Source organism: Elaeis guineensis, chromosome 4, assembly GCF_000442705.2.
Source record: "Elaeis guineensis isolate ETL-2024a chromosome 4, EG11, whole genome shotgun sequence".
Taxonomy (NCBI): Eukaryota; Viridiplantae; Streptophyta; class Magnoliopsida; order Arecales; family Arecaceae; genus Elaeis; species Elaeis guineensis.
In genome coordinates this window covers 46,052,876-46,066,516 of record NC_025996.2, presented here as the reverse complement: position 1 = coordinate 46,066,516, position 13,641 = coordinate 46,052,876, and the positions used below count along the sequence as shown (strand labels likewise).

Sequence of the window (13,641 nt, the reverse complement as noted above, 5' to 3'; positions counted from 1 at the left end):
GATCCATAAGTCAACATTTGACCAATGTCCTAAAACGAAAATGGCAGGGGATAAGAATTGACAGGTGTTGTCTTAAATTCATCTCATGAATTAAAATAAGACTTTTCTGAGCTGGACTGACTCCAGTCAAACTAAGAAAAACCTTCTCAAAGTTCTCTGGGTGAGCCAAATCACATTTGGCTCAATCGAGATGAAAAAGATTGCACGAGGAGAAAGTTAGGCTCAATCGTGTGCTAGCACGATTTCTTGAACCTAATTGGATCTAATCTAAATCAATCAAACTGGGCTAGCTCAATTGATGACATCCAGATCCTAACTCTTGTTTGTGTGACCTAGTTAGGTTCATTTCCATATGGTAATGAGACATATCGTGATCTCATCATCGACATCATCGAAACTTCTTTCGATAGAACAGAACTCTTCTGATTCAGACAATTAGAATGATCGATCATCAAGATCATTCTAATTGCTCCCAAAATCTACCAGTGACACCTAGCAGTATATGATGGCAAACCATCAGAAATGAAGACAAACCTCTCGGTGCAGCTACTTGTGTGATTGAGTTCTTCTATCATGAGTCCCGACTTAATTAGGATTAAGGTGAACTCGTCAAACCCAACATCAGTCATATGAATCAATCGATCGATCCAAATTCGATATGAAACCTCAATGAAAAACTTTTTTTCATTGTTTCACTCTGTCTCTTTTCCATTATTTCACTCTGTCATGGCCATGGACTTAAGGACTCGATCTTTTGATCATCATAGGACTACTCCTCTTATCTACCGAGATTGATAGATCCCATCTTGGTACAATCTGGTTCCTACAATGAATATGCTACAGCCAACATACAGCTCAGGATTTTGAATGGCTAGGAGATCGAGTTATGGTATAGTCAAACTATAACACACTCATGATGAACTGTCGATGTACCTCAGGTCAAAGAACTAGACACACAGCTACAGCATCGAGCTATGTTGCTCCTAGATTGATTTTGATGACTACAAAACAGTTGGAAGGGATACAAATAATTTTTATGTGAAAAAGACCTTATGCTCTACAGGGGCAAAATCGTAATTTCATCAAAACTCTAATTTGATAGCATCATCGTGTAGAACAAATGATATGTAATCTATTGTGAAAGTTTCATGATTTTTGGACTTATATTTTTGGAGTTATGAAGGTTTGAAGTTCATGAGTCGACTCATGAGTCAACTCATGAAACTATGAGCTGATTGGCACGCAAAGATTAGCCATGGCACGCTGGTTTTCTGGCTTGGCACGACCTGTGAGTCGACCCACAAGGCATGAGTCGACTCATGAGTCGACCTCTGCTGTTTTGGGCCAAGAAAATCCAGAAACCCAATCTCTGGACTTTGCAACAGAGGTCGACTCATGAGTCGACCCCTGAGGCATGAGTCGACTCATGAGTCGACTCATATGACGGGATTTGCCTGTAACGGCTAGTTTTTGGCCAGATTTGGTTGCTTTTTAATGCTGCTTTTTGTGCTCTAACGGCTCTTTTTCTGCCTAGTTTGTTTTCCCTTGTTTCTTAAGACTATAAAAGGTTTCAAAAGGTGGAAAACAAAACAAGAGAGATCCAAATATCCAAGAGGCATTCAAGTGATTTGAAAAGAGAAAATCAAGAGCATTCAAGAGGGCATTCAAGTGCATTCAAGAGAAGGTTTTTCAAGCCAACTACTCAACATCATTCAAGAGCTCATTTAAAGCCTTCAAGAAGCCATCAATCAAGCTCACCAACTCCTCAATCATTTACTTCATCTCTCATCCACTTTGAGGAAATCCAAGAAGGGCTTCTTCATTTGAGTAAAGCGTATTTATTGTTATATTCGCTCACTTAAGGAGCTATTCTTGTACTTATTTGTGCTCTAAACTGATTTTATCTTGTGAGCAATTGTTTTTGTTTTGGAGGGTTTCCAAAACAAGGAAAGGTTGATCTGAACCTGAAATCGGAGTGTATTGGGTCGGCTTGTACCCGAGAAACAAGTGGACTAGCTTGGGATAGCTAGTGTCGGAGTTTCCGACGGTTGTATTCGGGTTGAATACAAAGTATAGTGGATTGGAATTCCCAAGTAGGAGCTTGGGGAGTGGATGTAGGTGCAAGGTTGGCACCGAACCACTATAAATCATTGTGTTTGTGGCATGCTTTATTGTTTCTCTTTAATTCTCCATTATATCCTTGCATTCTTGTTTTAAGTAATTAATCTCAAACCAAAGTCTCTCTCTTCATTCATCAAGCTTTTGATATATAATTTTTACAAGTAATTAGTTAAGCCTAAAATTTTTAAAACCCAATTCACCCCCCCTCTTGGGTTGCATAGCTGGGCAACAAGTGGTATCAGAGCCCGGTGCTCTAGCCCTTCTTTGATCTAACAATCAAAGAGCCAAAGATCTATGGCAACTCACGTCGGCACTTCTCTAGCCGAGGGGCAATCTACCAACCGACCTCCACTTTTCAATGGGTCTAACTACACCTATTGGAAAGCTCGGATGAAGATTTTCATACAAGCACTAGACTATGATATGTGGAGTATCATAGTGAACGGTCCACACACACCCACCAAGATAATAGATGGTGAGGAGTCAACCAAACCCGAAAGAGAATGGGATGAGGTTGATAAGAAATTGGCACAGTTAAATGCTAAAGCTATGAATGTTCTTTACTGTTCACTTGATGCAAATGAATTTAATCGCATTTCTACCTGTGCATCTGCTAAAGAAATATGGGATAGGTTAGAAGTAACCCATGAGGGAACAAATCAAGTAAAGGAGTCTAAAATAAACATGCTTGTACATAAATATGAGTTATTTAAAATGGAGCATGATGAGTCCATAACTGCTATGTTTACTCGCTTTACTGATATAATTAATGGTTTGAAGAGTCTTGGCAAATCTTATACTAACAGTGAACTTGTAAGGAAGATTCTCAAGTCATTGCCAAGAACCTGGGAAGCCAAGGTGACTGCTATCCAAGAAGCAAAGGACTTGAACACTCTACCTCTAGAAGAGCTTCTTGGATCCTTGATGACTCACGAGCTTAGCATGAAGCAACATCAAGAGGATGAAGTCAAAAAGAAGAGAACCATTGCCCTCAAATCCACAGCCTCTCCTGATGAAGAAACTGACGATACAGAAGATGAAGAACAGGATGAAGAAATGGCACTCATCATCCGAAGATTCAAGAAGTTCCTAAGAAAGAGGAAACAGGGGATGAGAAAGAGACCTTTCACAAAAGGGGAACAAAGCAAAGAGAAAGAAAAAGATCAACCCCTTATATGCTATGAGTGCAAGAAGCCGGGGCATTTCAAATCCGAATGTCCACAATTGAAGAAAGGTCCCAAAAAGTTCAAAAAGAAGGCAATGATGGCCACATGGAGTGCGAGCGATGACTCAAGCTCCGATGAGGAGACCTCAACAGAACAAGCCAACCTGTGCCTTATGGCACACGATAATGAGGTAATTTTTGAAAACCCTAGTGATTTTACTTTTGAAGAATTGCATGAAGCCTTCAATGATTTAATTGATGAATTGAAGAAACTAGGAATGAAAAACAAAGAACTAAAACTGAAAAATCAGTCTTTAGTAAAACAAGCAGAAAATCTTTCAGTTGAAAAATCTACTTTGCTTCAAGAGAACCAAAGCCTAAAGAATGATATTAATAAGCTGAAACCTATAGTAGATAAATTCACCTTAAGTTCAAACAAACTAAATATGATTCTTGAAAATCAAAAGGCCGTATATGATAAGGCCGGACTTGGCTATAACCCCTTAAAGAAACAAAAATTTCTGAAAAATATTTATGTAAATTATTCAAGTAACAAGCCTACCAATACTACTTGTTTTAAATGTGGTAGAATAGGACATAAATCTTACACTTGTGCAAACATAACTGTAAAGAAAATATGGGTTCCAAAAGGAACCATCTTGACTAACCAAAAAGGACCCAAGAAAGCTTGGGTACCTAAAACAAAAACTTGATATTTGTTTGCAGGTGTGTCTAGCATCCCATGGAGAAAACAGGAAATGGTATCTGGACAGTGGATGCTCGAGACACATGACTGGTGATGAATCACAATTCATCACGCTTGATGCTAAGGATGGAGGGATGGTCATCTTTGGAGATAATGGCAAAGGAAAGATCATCGGGATAGGTAACATTGGTATCACTCCCTCCAAATATATTGAAAATGTTTTGTTAGTTAAAGGTTTAAAGCATAACTTACTTAGCATTAGTCAATTTTGTGATAAAGGGTATAAAGTAGTTTTTGAATCATCTGTTTGTATTGTGACTAGTCCTGTTAATGATGGCATCAAATTTATAGGACATAGACATGGCAATGTTTATATGGTAGATCTAAATGATTTAGCCAAATTAGACATGCAATGCCTAGTATCCTTAAATGCTAAAGTTAATGAGACTAGTTGGCTTTGGCATCGTAGACTTGCTCACATTAGCATGCATTCTCTTTCAAAATTAATTAAGAAAGAATTAGTTCATGGCTTGCCTAAACTGAATTTTGAAAAAGATAGGATTTGTGATGCATGTCAATTAGGTAAGCAAACTAGAGTTTCATTTAAATCCAAAAACATTGTTTCAACTTCTAGACCATTAGAGCTTTTGCATATGGATTTATTTGGACCAACTAGAACCACAAGTCTAGGAGGAAAACGATATGGTTTTGTAATAATAGATGATTATTCACGTTTTACTTGGGTTTTCTTTTTGGCACACAAAGATGAAACTTTTCATATTTTCACTAAATTTCATCGAAAAGTCACTAATGAAAAAGGATTTTCAATTCAAAATATTAGAAGTGACCATGGAACTGAATTTGAAAATCAAGACTTTGAAAAATTTTGTGATGAGAATGGAATCGGCCATAACTTCTCTGCTCCTAGAACACCCCAACAAAATGGGGTAGTTGAAAGGAAAAACAGAACCTTAGAAGAAATGGCCCGTACCATGCTTTGTGAAAGCAACCTTCCAAGATATTTTTGGGCGGAAGCTATTAACACAGCATGTTACATTCTAAATCGTGCTTTAATTAGACAATTTTTTAAGAAAACCCCTATAAACTTTGGAAAGGAAGAAAACCAAATATTGCATATTTTCATGTTTTTGGTTGCCGATGTTTTGTATTAAATAATGGTAAGGAAAGACTTGGTAAATTTGATGCAAAATCAGATGAAGCAATCTTTCTGGGTTACTCCTCTACTAGTAAAGCTTTTAGAGTTTTTAATAAAAGAACTTTAGTAGTTGAGGAGTCCATTCATGTTGTCTTTGATGAATCTAACGATCTTCCTTCAAGGAAGAATGAGGGTGTTGATGATGCAGATCCATTAATAGAAGGTATGAAGGAGATCACTCTGAAAGATTCAGCCACTCCAGAGGACAAGGAACAAGAAGACAAACAAGATGAGATAGGTGAGGAAATTCAAGAACAACCTCAAGGTACAAATGACCTACCCAAGGAATGGAGGTATGTTCACAACCACCCTAAGGAGTTAATTATTGGTGATCCTATGCATGGTGTAAAAACTCGCTCTTCACTTAGAGATGTGTTTAATCATTGTGCTTTTGTATCTCATTTTGAACCTAAAACTATTGAAGAAGCTGAAAAAGATCATAATTGGATTAATGCAATGCAAGAGGAACTTAATCAATTTGAAAGAAATAATGTTTGGACTTTGGTTTCAAGACCTAAAAACTGTTCAATAATTGGCACAAAATGGGTCTTTAGAAACAAATTAGATGAGCATGGTAATGTAATTAGAAATAAAGCAAGATTGGTTGTTAAAGGATATAATCAAGAAGAAGGGATTGATTTTGATGAAACCTTTGCACCAGTAGCTAGATTAGAAGCCATTAGACTTCTACTTGCATATGCTTGCTTTATGAAATTCAAATTGTTTCAAATGGATGTTAAAAGTGCATTTTTAAATGGATTTATTGCTGAAGAAGTTTATGTAGAACAACCCCCTGGATTTGAAAATCATGCCTTTCCTAATCATGTCTTTAAATTAAATAAGGCATTATATGGATTAAAACAAGCACCTAGAGCATGGTATGATAGACTAAGCAAATTTTTACTAAGTAATGGTTTTTCAAGAGGTAATGTAGATACAACCCTCTTTATCAAAAGAAATCAAAATGATATGTTAGTTATACAAATTTATGTTGATGACATAATTTTTGGGTCTACTAATGAATCCCTTTGTCAAGACTTTGCTAAGCTTATGCAGGGAGAGTTCGAGATGAGCATGATGGGAGAACTCACCTTCTTCCTCGGACTCCAGATCAAACAATCAAAAGAGGGAATCTCCATCACCCAAAGCAAGTACACCAAGGAACTACTCAAAAGATTTGGAATGGAGAACTCCAAACCCATTGGCACACCAATGAGTCCCTCATGTAAGCTTGACAAGGATGATGAAGGTAAATGTGTAGACTTAAAATACTATAGAGGCATGATTGGATCATTATTATATTTAACTGCAAGTAGGCCTGATATCATGTTTAGTGTTTGTTTATGTGCTAGATATCAATCTAATCCTAAAGAATCTCATTTGAATGCTGTTAAAAGAATCCTTAGATACTTAAATGGTACTCAAACTTTAGGGTTATGGTACTCTAAGGACTCACAAATAGATTTATTAGGATATTCTGATGCTGACTTTGCTGGATGTAAACTAGATAGAAAAAGCACAAGTGGAACTTGTCAATTTCTTGGAGTTAACCTAATCTCATGGTTTAGCAAGAAACAAAATTCGGTAGCACTGTCTACGGCTGAGGCCGAATACATTGCAGCCGGAAGTTGTTGTGCTCAAATCTTGTGGATTAAGCAACAACTCGAAGACTTTGGAATTAAACTTAATGAAACACCAATAAGATGTGACAACACAAGTGCCATAAATCTATCTAAAAATCCTATTCAACACTCAAGATCCAAACATATTGAAATAAGACATCACTTCATAAGAGAACATGTTCAAAATAAAAATATAATTCTTGAATATGTTTGCACCGAAAATCAATTAGCTGATATCTTTACAAAGGCCCTTAGTGAGGATAGATTCTGTGAAATTAGGAGAAATCTAGGATTCTTGATCCATTTGCCTGAATTATTTTCAATTTCCAATGATTTATGGTCAAAATTCCTAAGAGCTCAATTTCCAACACCTTTCTTGGTCCCAAAAGCTCAAGTTTTTCATTCTAAAAACTCATCTTAGAGCTAAACTCCTTCTCCCCAAATTCAAATTTTTCTGGAATTTATTCATATTTTTCCTGATTTTCTGAACTTCATGAGTCGACCCATGAGTCGACTCAATGGCAAACTTGTAATTCCCAGCAACTTCCAACGGGCTGAAGGGTTTATATGTTGAATTACTGTTCGTGAGCCGACCCTCACGCTCGTCTTCCTCCTTCGAAATCCATTCTCCCTTCTCCCATTTGCTCCATTTCCTAGGCTTGAGCTAGTGGAACTCCTCCCGCCTCCTCTCCACCGCAAATAGCCACTCCGGGAAAGGTTCTTTTGTGACCTCTTCCCTTGTTCTTCACGGTTGGAGCGTGCCCTAGCACTCCACCGTCCCTCTCAAATCCACTCATTCTCTCCTCCAAAACCTCAAATCACTCTCTTATATCCTTCCTCCACTCCTTCACTTGCTCCTCAAGTCTCCTCGCCTGCTATTGAAGAGGTATGGCACCAAAAATGAAACTTCCCCAAAGGAGAAAGTCTGTCCGGGAACTTGAAGAAAGTGTCAGAAGGAAAAGACAAGCGGCACAGTCCTCCTCTGCTCCCGTTCCAGCTTCAGTTCAAGGTCCTTCACAGTCTTCTCAAACCCCAGTAAGAACCCTTTCTCAGATAGAAAAGTAGAAACCGGGAAAAACATTGACTTCCGGTTCTTTGAAATGAGGGATTTTCTTTAGCAAGTAAGATCAAAAATCAGGGATGGAGCTTTTACTGTTCACTCAAAGAAGCCACCTTTGTTGACCTTGTTAGGGAGTTTTATCAGAATCTTATTTATGGAAATGGGTCGTAACTTCAACTGTGAAAGGGATTGATATCTGTCTGGATCCTGTCATTTTAGGGGAGATTTTACACTTACCTAGTGAAGGTTATGCATACATGGAACTCCCCGTGAAAGAAGAAGGTATAAGTGTTATACTTGGAGGAACCTACCAAGGGAATTTGAATAAACTAGAGGCCAAGATTTTACCTATAGAAATGAGAATCTTACATCAAATGGTCACAAAACTTTTCTTCCCTAGGAGTGGTAGGCACGATCTTCTGTCAGGCAGGGACATATGCATTATGTTTCACATTATCACAGAAACCCCCCTAAACCTCCCACACTTATGATAGAGGCCATGAGAGAGACTCTGAACAGATCTAAGGCACATTTGCCTTATGGTATGGCCCTGACTAGAGTTTTCAGGAGGTTTGGAGTTAGTTGTGAGGGGGAGGCTCCCACCAAACTGTCTCATGTTGATACCTTCAACCTACACACCTTGCATCGAATGGGGTTCACAAAAGGTGGTGGTGGTTGGATCAGGGGAGCTGAGGAAAGAACAGAAGAAAGAGCAGAAGAGAGAACAGAAGAAAGAGCAGAAGAGAGAGCAGAAGAAAGAGCTGAGGATACAGCAGGAGTCAGAGCTGAAGAAGAAGAAGGTCCATCATCTCCTGTTCATGACTTCAGGGCAGCTTCACCAGATATACAGTTCTTTTCGGATCCAGAGGCTGGCCCTTCTGAGTTTACCAGGATACCCACACCTGTGCATCAGCCAGAGAGCAGAGCACCTCCGCCAGAGTTCACACTGTCCGATTATCAGATTGAGCGGATTGCACAGCGTATGGTCTCTTTGATGTCGAGTCAGATGAGCAGTACTTCATTTGTACCAGGGGCTACTTCTACTGATCAGACTTTGACTCCCCACATCTCCACAGTATATCAGATGATGGCAGATCAGTCCATGAGGATTCAGCAGCTTGAGGACACAGTACTGAGACTGACTGGCAGAGTTCTCGAGTTACAGGGGCAGGTCTTCGATTTGGCACACCCTCAGCCTCAGGAGTCTACGATTGAGGTCACTGATCTCACTGCAGAGGCCGGCAGACTCAGAGGAGCTCTTGAGGGCGGCTATGAGTTACTGAGGAAGGAGATCAGAGGATCAAGTGAGCAAGCTACTACTCAGTTCACTGCACTTCTCCAGGCTGTCTCCAGGGCACTGACTGTACTTGACTCCATAAGACTTACCCTTTCAGTTCAGTCCCTAGCTTCTCAGCGTTCTCAGCCACCCAGTTCCTCCCGTTCGCCTGCTCGTGCCAGTTCTTCCTCTCGTGCCAGAGGCAGACGGGGTCGAGGACGCATCTCAGATCCAGATCCATCTGCTCCTCATCACATTTCTGATGATTCTGATCATTGATCATTTCTAGATCCTAGGTCTTAGTGTTTAGTCCTCTCTAGGATCTGTATTTTTGGGACCATGTATTGACATGAGCTAGTTGACTTTGTATGTTACTTTTTATGTTACAATCTATGTACTGAAACAATTATGGCTTTACCTTTGGAATGATGATTATCTTACTTTGGTTATATATTCTCTTTTGTGAAATATTGTCTTCTCTTTATGGTATTATCATTTTTTTATTGCTGTTAATAGTTGCTTCATTAAGGGGGAGCAAACCCTACAAGAGGAGAAATTAAAGAATGCTTCAGAAAAAGGACTTAACCTTGTTTGATGATGTCAAAAAGGGGGAGAAATTAAACACAAAGAAATCCATCAAAAGCAAACACTACAAATTATGAGAAATTAATACATTGACAATTTTTTTTTACTACTCCGATACATTACTCAATTTTACTCTGATACATTGAAAAACTGTTTTTATTACTCTGATACTTTGCAAAATTTTTCTCTGATACTTTGTAAAATTATTTTCCTACACTGATACATTGCAGGATTTTCATTTCTCTTGCTCTGATACATCTTAAACTTAAAAGATCTAATACTCCTTCCAAATCAACTATTCAAAATACTTTGGCACACATGACTAGTTTTGAGAATTGAGAAAATTTTTCTTGCTCTGATAATAAAATCAAATTTTCTGCTCTAACACCAAAACAATAATCCAATAAGCATATCTTCCAATCTTTAAGCAAATGGACAAACCATTGATGCATACAACCATTTGTATCACATGCCAAAAGAATCATACTCTTTTCAAGCATATGCACCTAAAATACAATCTGTTGAAATTCATGATTCAGAAAAATGCTTTTGTTCAAATATTTTGTCATCATCAAAAAGGGGGAGATTGTTGCTCCTAGATTGATTTTGATGACTACAAAACAGTTGGAAGGGATACAAATAATTTTTATGTGAAAAAGACCTTATGCTCTACAGGGGCAAAATCGTAATTTCATCAAAACTCTGATTTGATAGCATCATCGTGTAGAACAAATGATATGTAATCTATTGGTGAAAGTTTCATGGTTTTTGGACTTATATTTTTGGAGTTATGAAGGTTTGAAGTTCATGAGTCGACTCATGAGTCAACTCATGAAACTATGAGCTGATTGGCACGCAAAGATTAGCCATGGCACGCTGGTTTTCTGGCTTGGCACGACCTGTGAGTCGACTCATGAGTCGACCCACAAGGCATGAGTCGACTCATGAGTCGACCTCTGCTGTTTTGGGCCAAGAAAATCCAGAAACCCAATCTCTGGACTTTGCAACAGAGGTCGACTCATGAGTCGACCCCTGAGGCATGAGTCGACTCATGAGTCGACTCATATGACGGGATTTGCCTGTAACGGCTAGTTTTTGGCCAGATTTGGTTGCTTTTTAATGCTGCTTTTTGTGCTCTAACGGCTCTTTTTCTGCCTAGTTTGTTTTCCCTTGTCTCTTAAGGCTATAAAAGGTTTCAAAAGGTGAAAAACAAAAAGGAGAGACATCCAAATATCCAAGAGGCATTCAAGAGATTTGAAAAGAGAAAATCAAGAGCATTCAAGAGGGCATTGAAGTGCATTCAAGAGAGAGTTTTTCAAGCCAACTACTCAACCTCATTCAAGAGCTCATTTAAAGCCTTCAAGAAGCCATCAATCAAGCTCACCAACTCCTCAAGCATTTACCTCATCTCTCATCCACTTTGAGGAAATCCAAGAGGGGCTTCTTCATTTGAGTAAAGCATATTTATTGTTATATTCGCTCACTTAAGGAGCTATTCTTGTACTTATTTGTGCTCTAAACTGATTTTATCTTGTGAGTAATTATTTTTGTTTTGGAGGGTTTCCAAAACAAGGAAAGGTTGATCCGAACCTGAAATCGGAGTGTATTGGGTCGGCTTGTACCCGGGAAACAAGTGGACTAGCTTGGGATAGCTAGTGTCGGAGTTTCCGACGGTTGTATTCGGGTTGAATACAAAGTATAGTGGATTGGAATTCTCAAGTAGGAGCTTGGGGAGTGGATGTAGGTGCAAGGTTGGCACCGAACCACTATAAATCATTGTGTTTGTGGCATGCTTTATTGTTTCTCTTTAATTCTCCATTATATCCTTGCATTCTTGTTTTAAGTAATTAATCTCAAACTAAAGTCTCTCTCATCATTCATCAAGCTTTTGATATATATTTTTTACAAGTAATTAGTTAAGCCTAAAATTTTTAAAACCCAATTCACCCCCCCCTCTTGGGTTGCATAGCTGGGCAACAGAGGAGATACGAGCTTTTGAAGCCGGCACAAGACTCGAGGCGGTGGAGGACTGCCAGCGGTCGGCGGCAGCGGCGCGGCCGCAGGCGGCGGCGTGCGGGACGCGCGACCAAGGCGCGCAGGACGCGCGACCTAGGCCCGCGATTTAGGTGGGCGCACGGCCCAGCCTGGCACGCAGCCCAGGCGGGCGCACGGCCCAGCCAGGCGTGCGGCCCAGGCGCGCGTGGGCCCGCGCGCGGGAGCAGGCCGGCCCAGGCCCAGGTGGCCTGCCTGGCCCTGTTCACCGGTCCACCGTGGATCGGGCGGTCCACGGGTGGGTCTGTGGACTGCGTGGGCGTTTTTCACACATTTCTCGTGGTTCACGAAACTATTTCATGGATCGATCGCGATCGGACGGCCCAGGAGGTTTTCGGTGACGATCCGACGGTTCAAGAGGTTGATTTGGCTTGTTTAGGACTCTTAAACCTAATCTAATTAGGTTTTAAACCCTGCTTAAGCCTTTAAAAAGGCCTGTGACAATAGAGAGAGGTGTGGTTCGGATTTTCTCGCCGTACATAGCCGTACGAATCCAAGAGAAGAGAGAGGCGGAAGCACTAAGAGAGAAGGAGCAGGAGGCTCCTGGATAGCGGTCGCCAGGCACTTCAGGGGTTCAAGGGGTCTTCCAAGAAAAAGAGAGAGAGCTTTTTAAGGAAAACTTCTAGTGAGAGAGAATTTGGTGTACAAGGGTTGAGGGTGAGATCTCCTCTTGTAAAATTTTTTTTTCATAGTGAAGTTTGCATGCCCCGTGGAGGCGAGCACTACAAACTATTAATTCAATGCATTGAAACATTTTGAGTTGTATGTTACATGATGCTAGCAAAGATGCTCCGGTTCACATACTCGAAATGCTTGGGAAGTGGCCGATCAGAGACTTGATCTTCGGGATCTTGTATCTCATGAGGCAGCTGGTGAGCAGAGTTTTGGATTTGCCTGTTTGGGCTCTTGCATCAGTTCATAGTCTCTTTTTTTTATTTTTTTAATCAATTTTTGAGTTTGATGAGATGATTCTTTTATGTTCATTGTGAATAATTAAGGATAGTGAATATATAGGACATCATAATCAAGGCCTCTAGCTTTATCATCAACGACAAAAATCGTATCCCATATATCACATGGGGTTACAAACTATTAGTAACTAATAATGGTCGTAAAAAGAAAACAAAATGCAATCAAGAAAAACATAACCACCAAAGAAGCTAGACATGTGAACTTTCAAATCTTTTAATGTCCAAAAAAAAGTAGTCATTCAATTTTTTCTATAATATATAAGGCAACTCAAAAATATAGAAAAAAAAATATCAAAACAAAATACCCATTCAACATAATTATTGGGTAAGCCAGATAGCTGGAGTCGACCAAAGGGGAGCAATAGGAAGAGGCTCGATACTACCATCCACCATGTTGAATATACCTGTATCACTGCATCTAGGAATCATCCTCATACAGTCATAGAAGTTATCATCCAAGAAATAGATGCAATTTGCCTTGCATTTGTTAGAGTCAGATGCATAAATGGACAAACAATGACCACGATCCAAGAATAAAGCACGATCCCCCAAGCTTTTTACCTCAATCCACTCATATCCTGGTTTTAATAGCTCCAATTTATAAACATCGAATCCAACTGTTCTATAAAAAGGTGTCCGAAAGTAGTTGTCGTCCTCCTCATCCTCCTCCTCATCACTATCATCATCGTCGTCATCATTATCCTCATCATCATTTGAATCATCATCTTTACCACTATCTTGGAGTTGTTCTTGTCCATCTTCATCATGAGGAATTATTGTCCAATACCTTAAGATATATAATATTTCTTCTCCAGACTTCACCACATACCTTATGTCCTCGACGTCTTTTCTAGCATGTGGAATATC

General features: G+C 39.5%; 1 protein-coding gene across 1 annotated transcript in view; it reads right to left on the bottom strand.

Annotated features, from left to right (window-relative positions):
* Positions 1–12,964: 12,964 nt before the first annotated feature.
* The window catches only part of LOC140857522 (F-box protein At2g26160-like), a 6,011-nt gene continuing 5,334 nt past the window's right edge, over positions 12,965–13,641 (bottom strand). The window contains exon 2 of the mRNA XM_073256514.1: positions 12,965–13,641. This exon is cut by the window's right edge and continues 722 nt beyond it. Within this exon, the coding sequence (XP_073112615.1) occupies positions 13,093–13,641 (549 nt within the window). The 3' untranslated portion in view covers positions 12,965–13,092.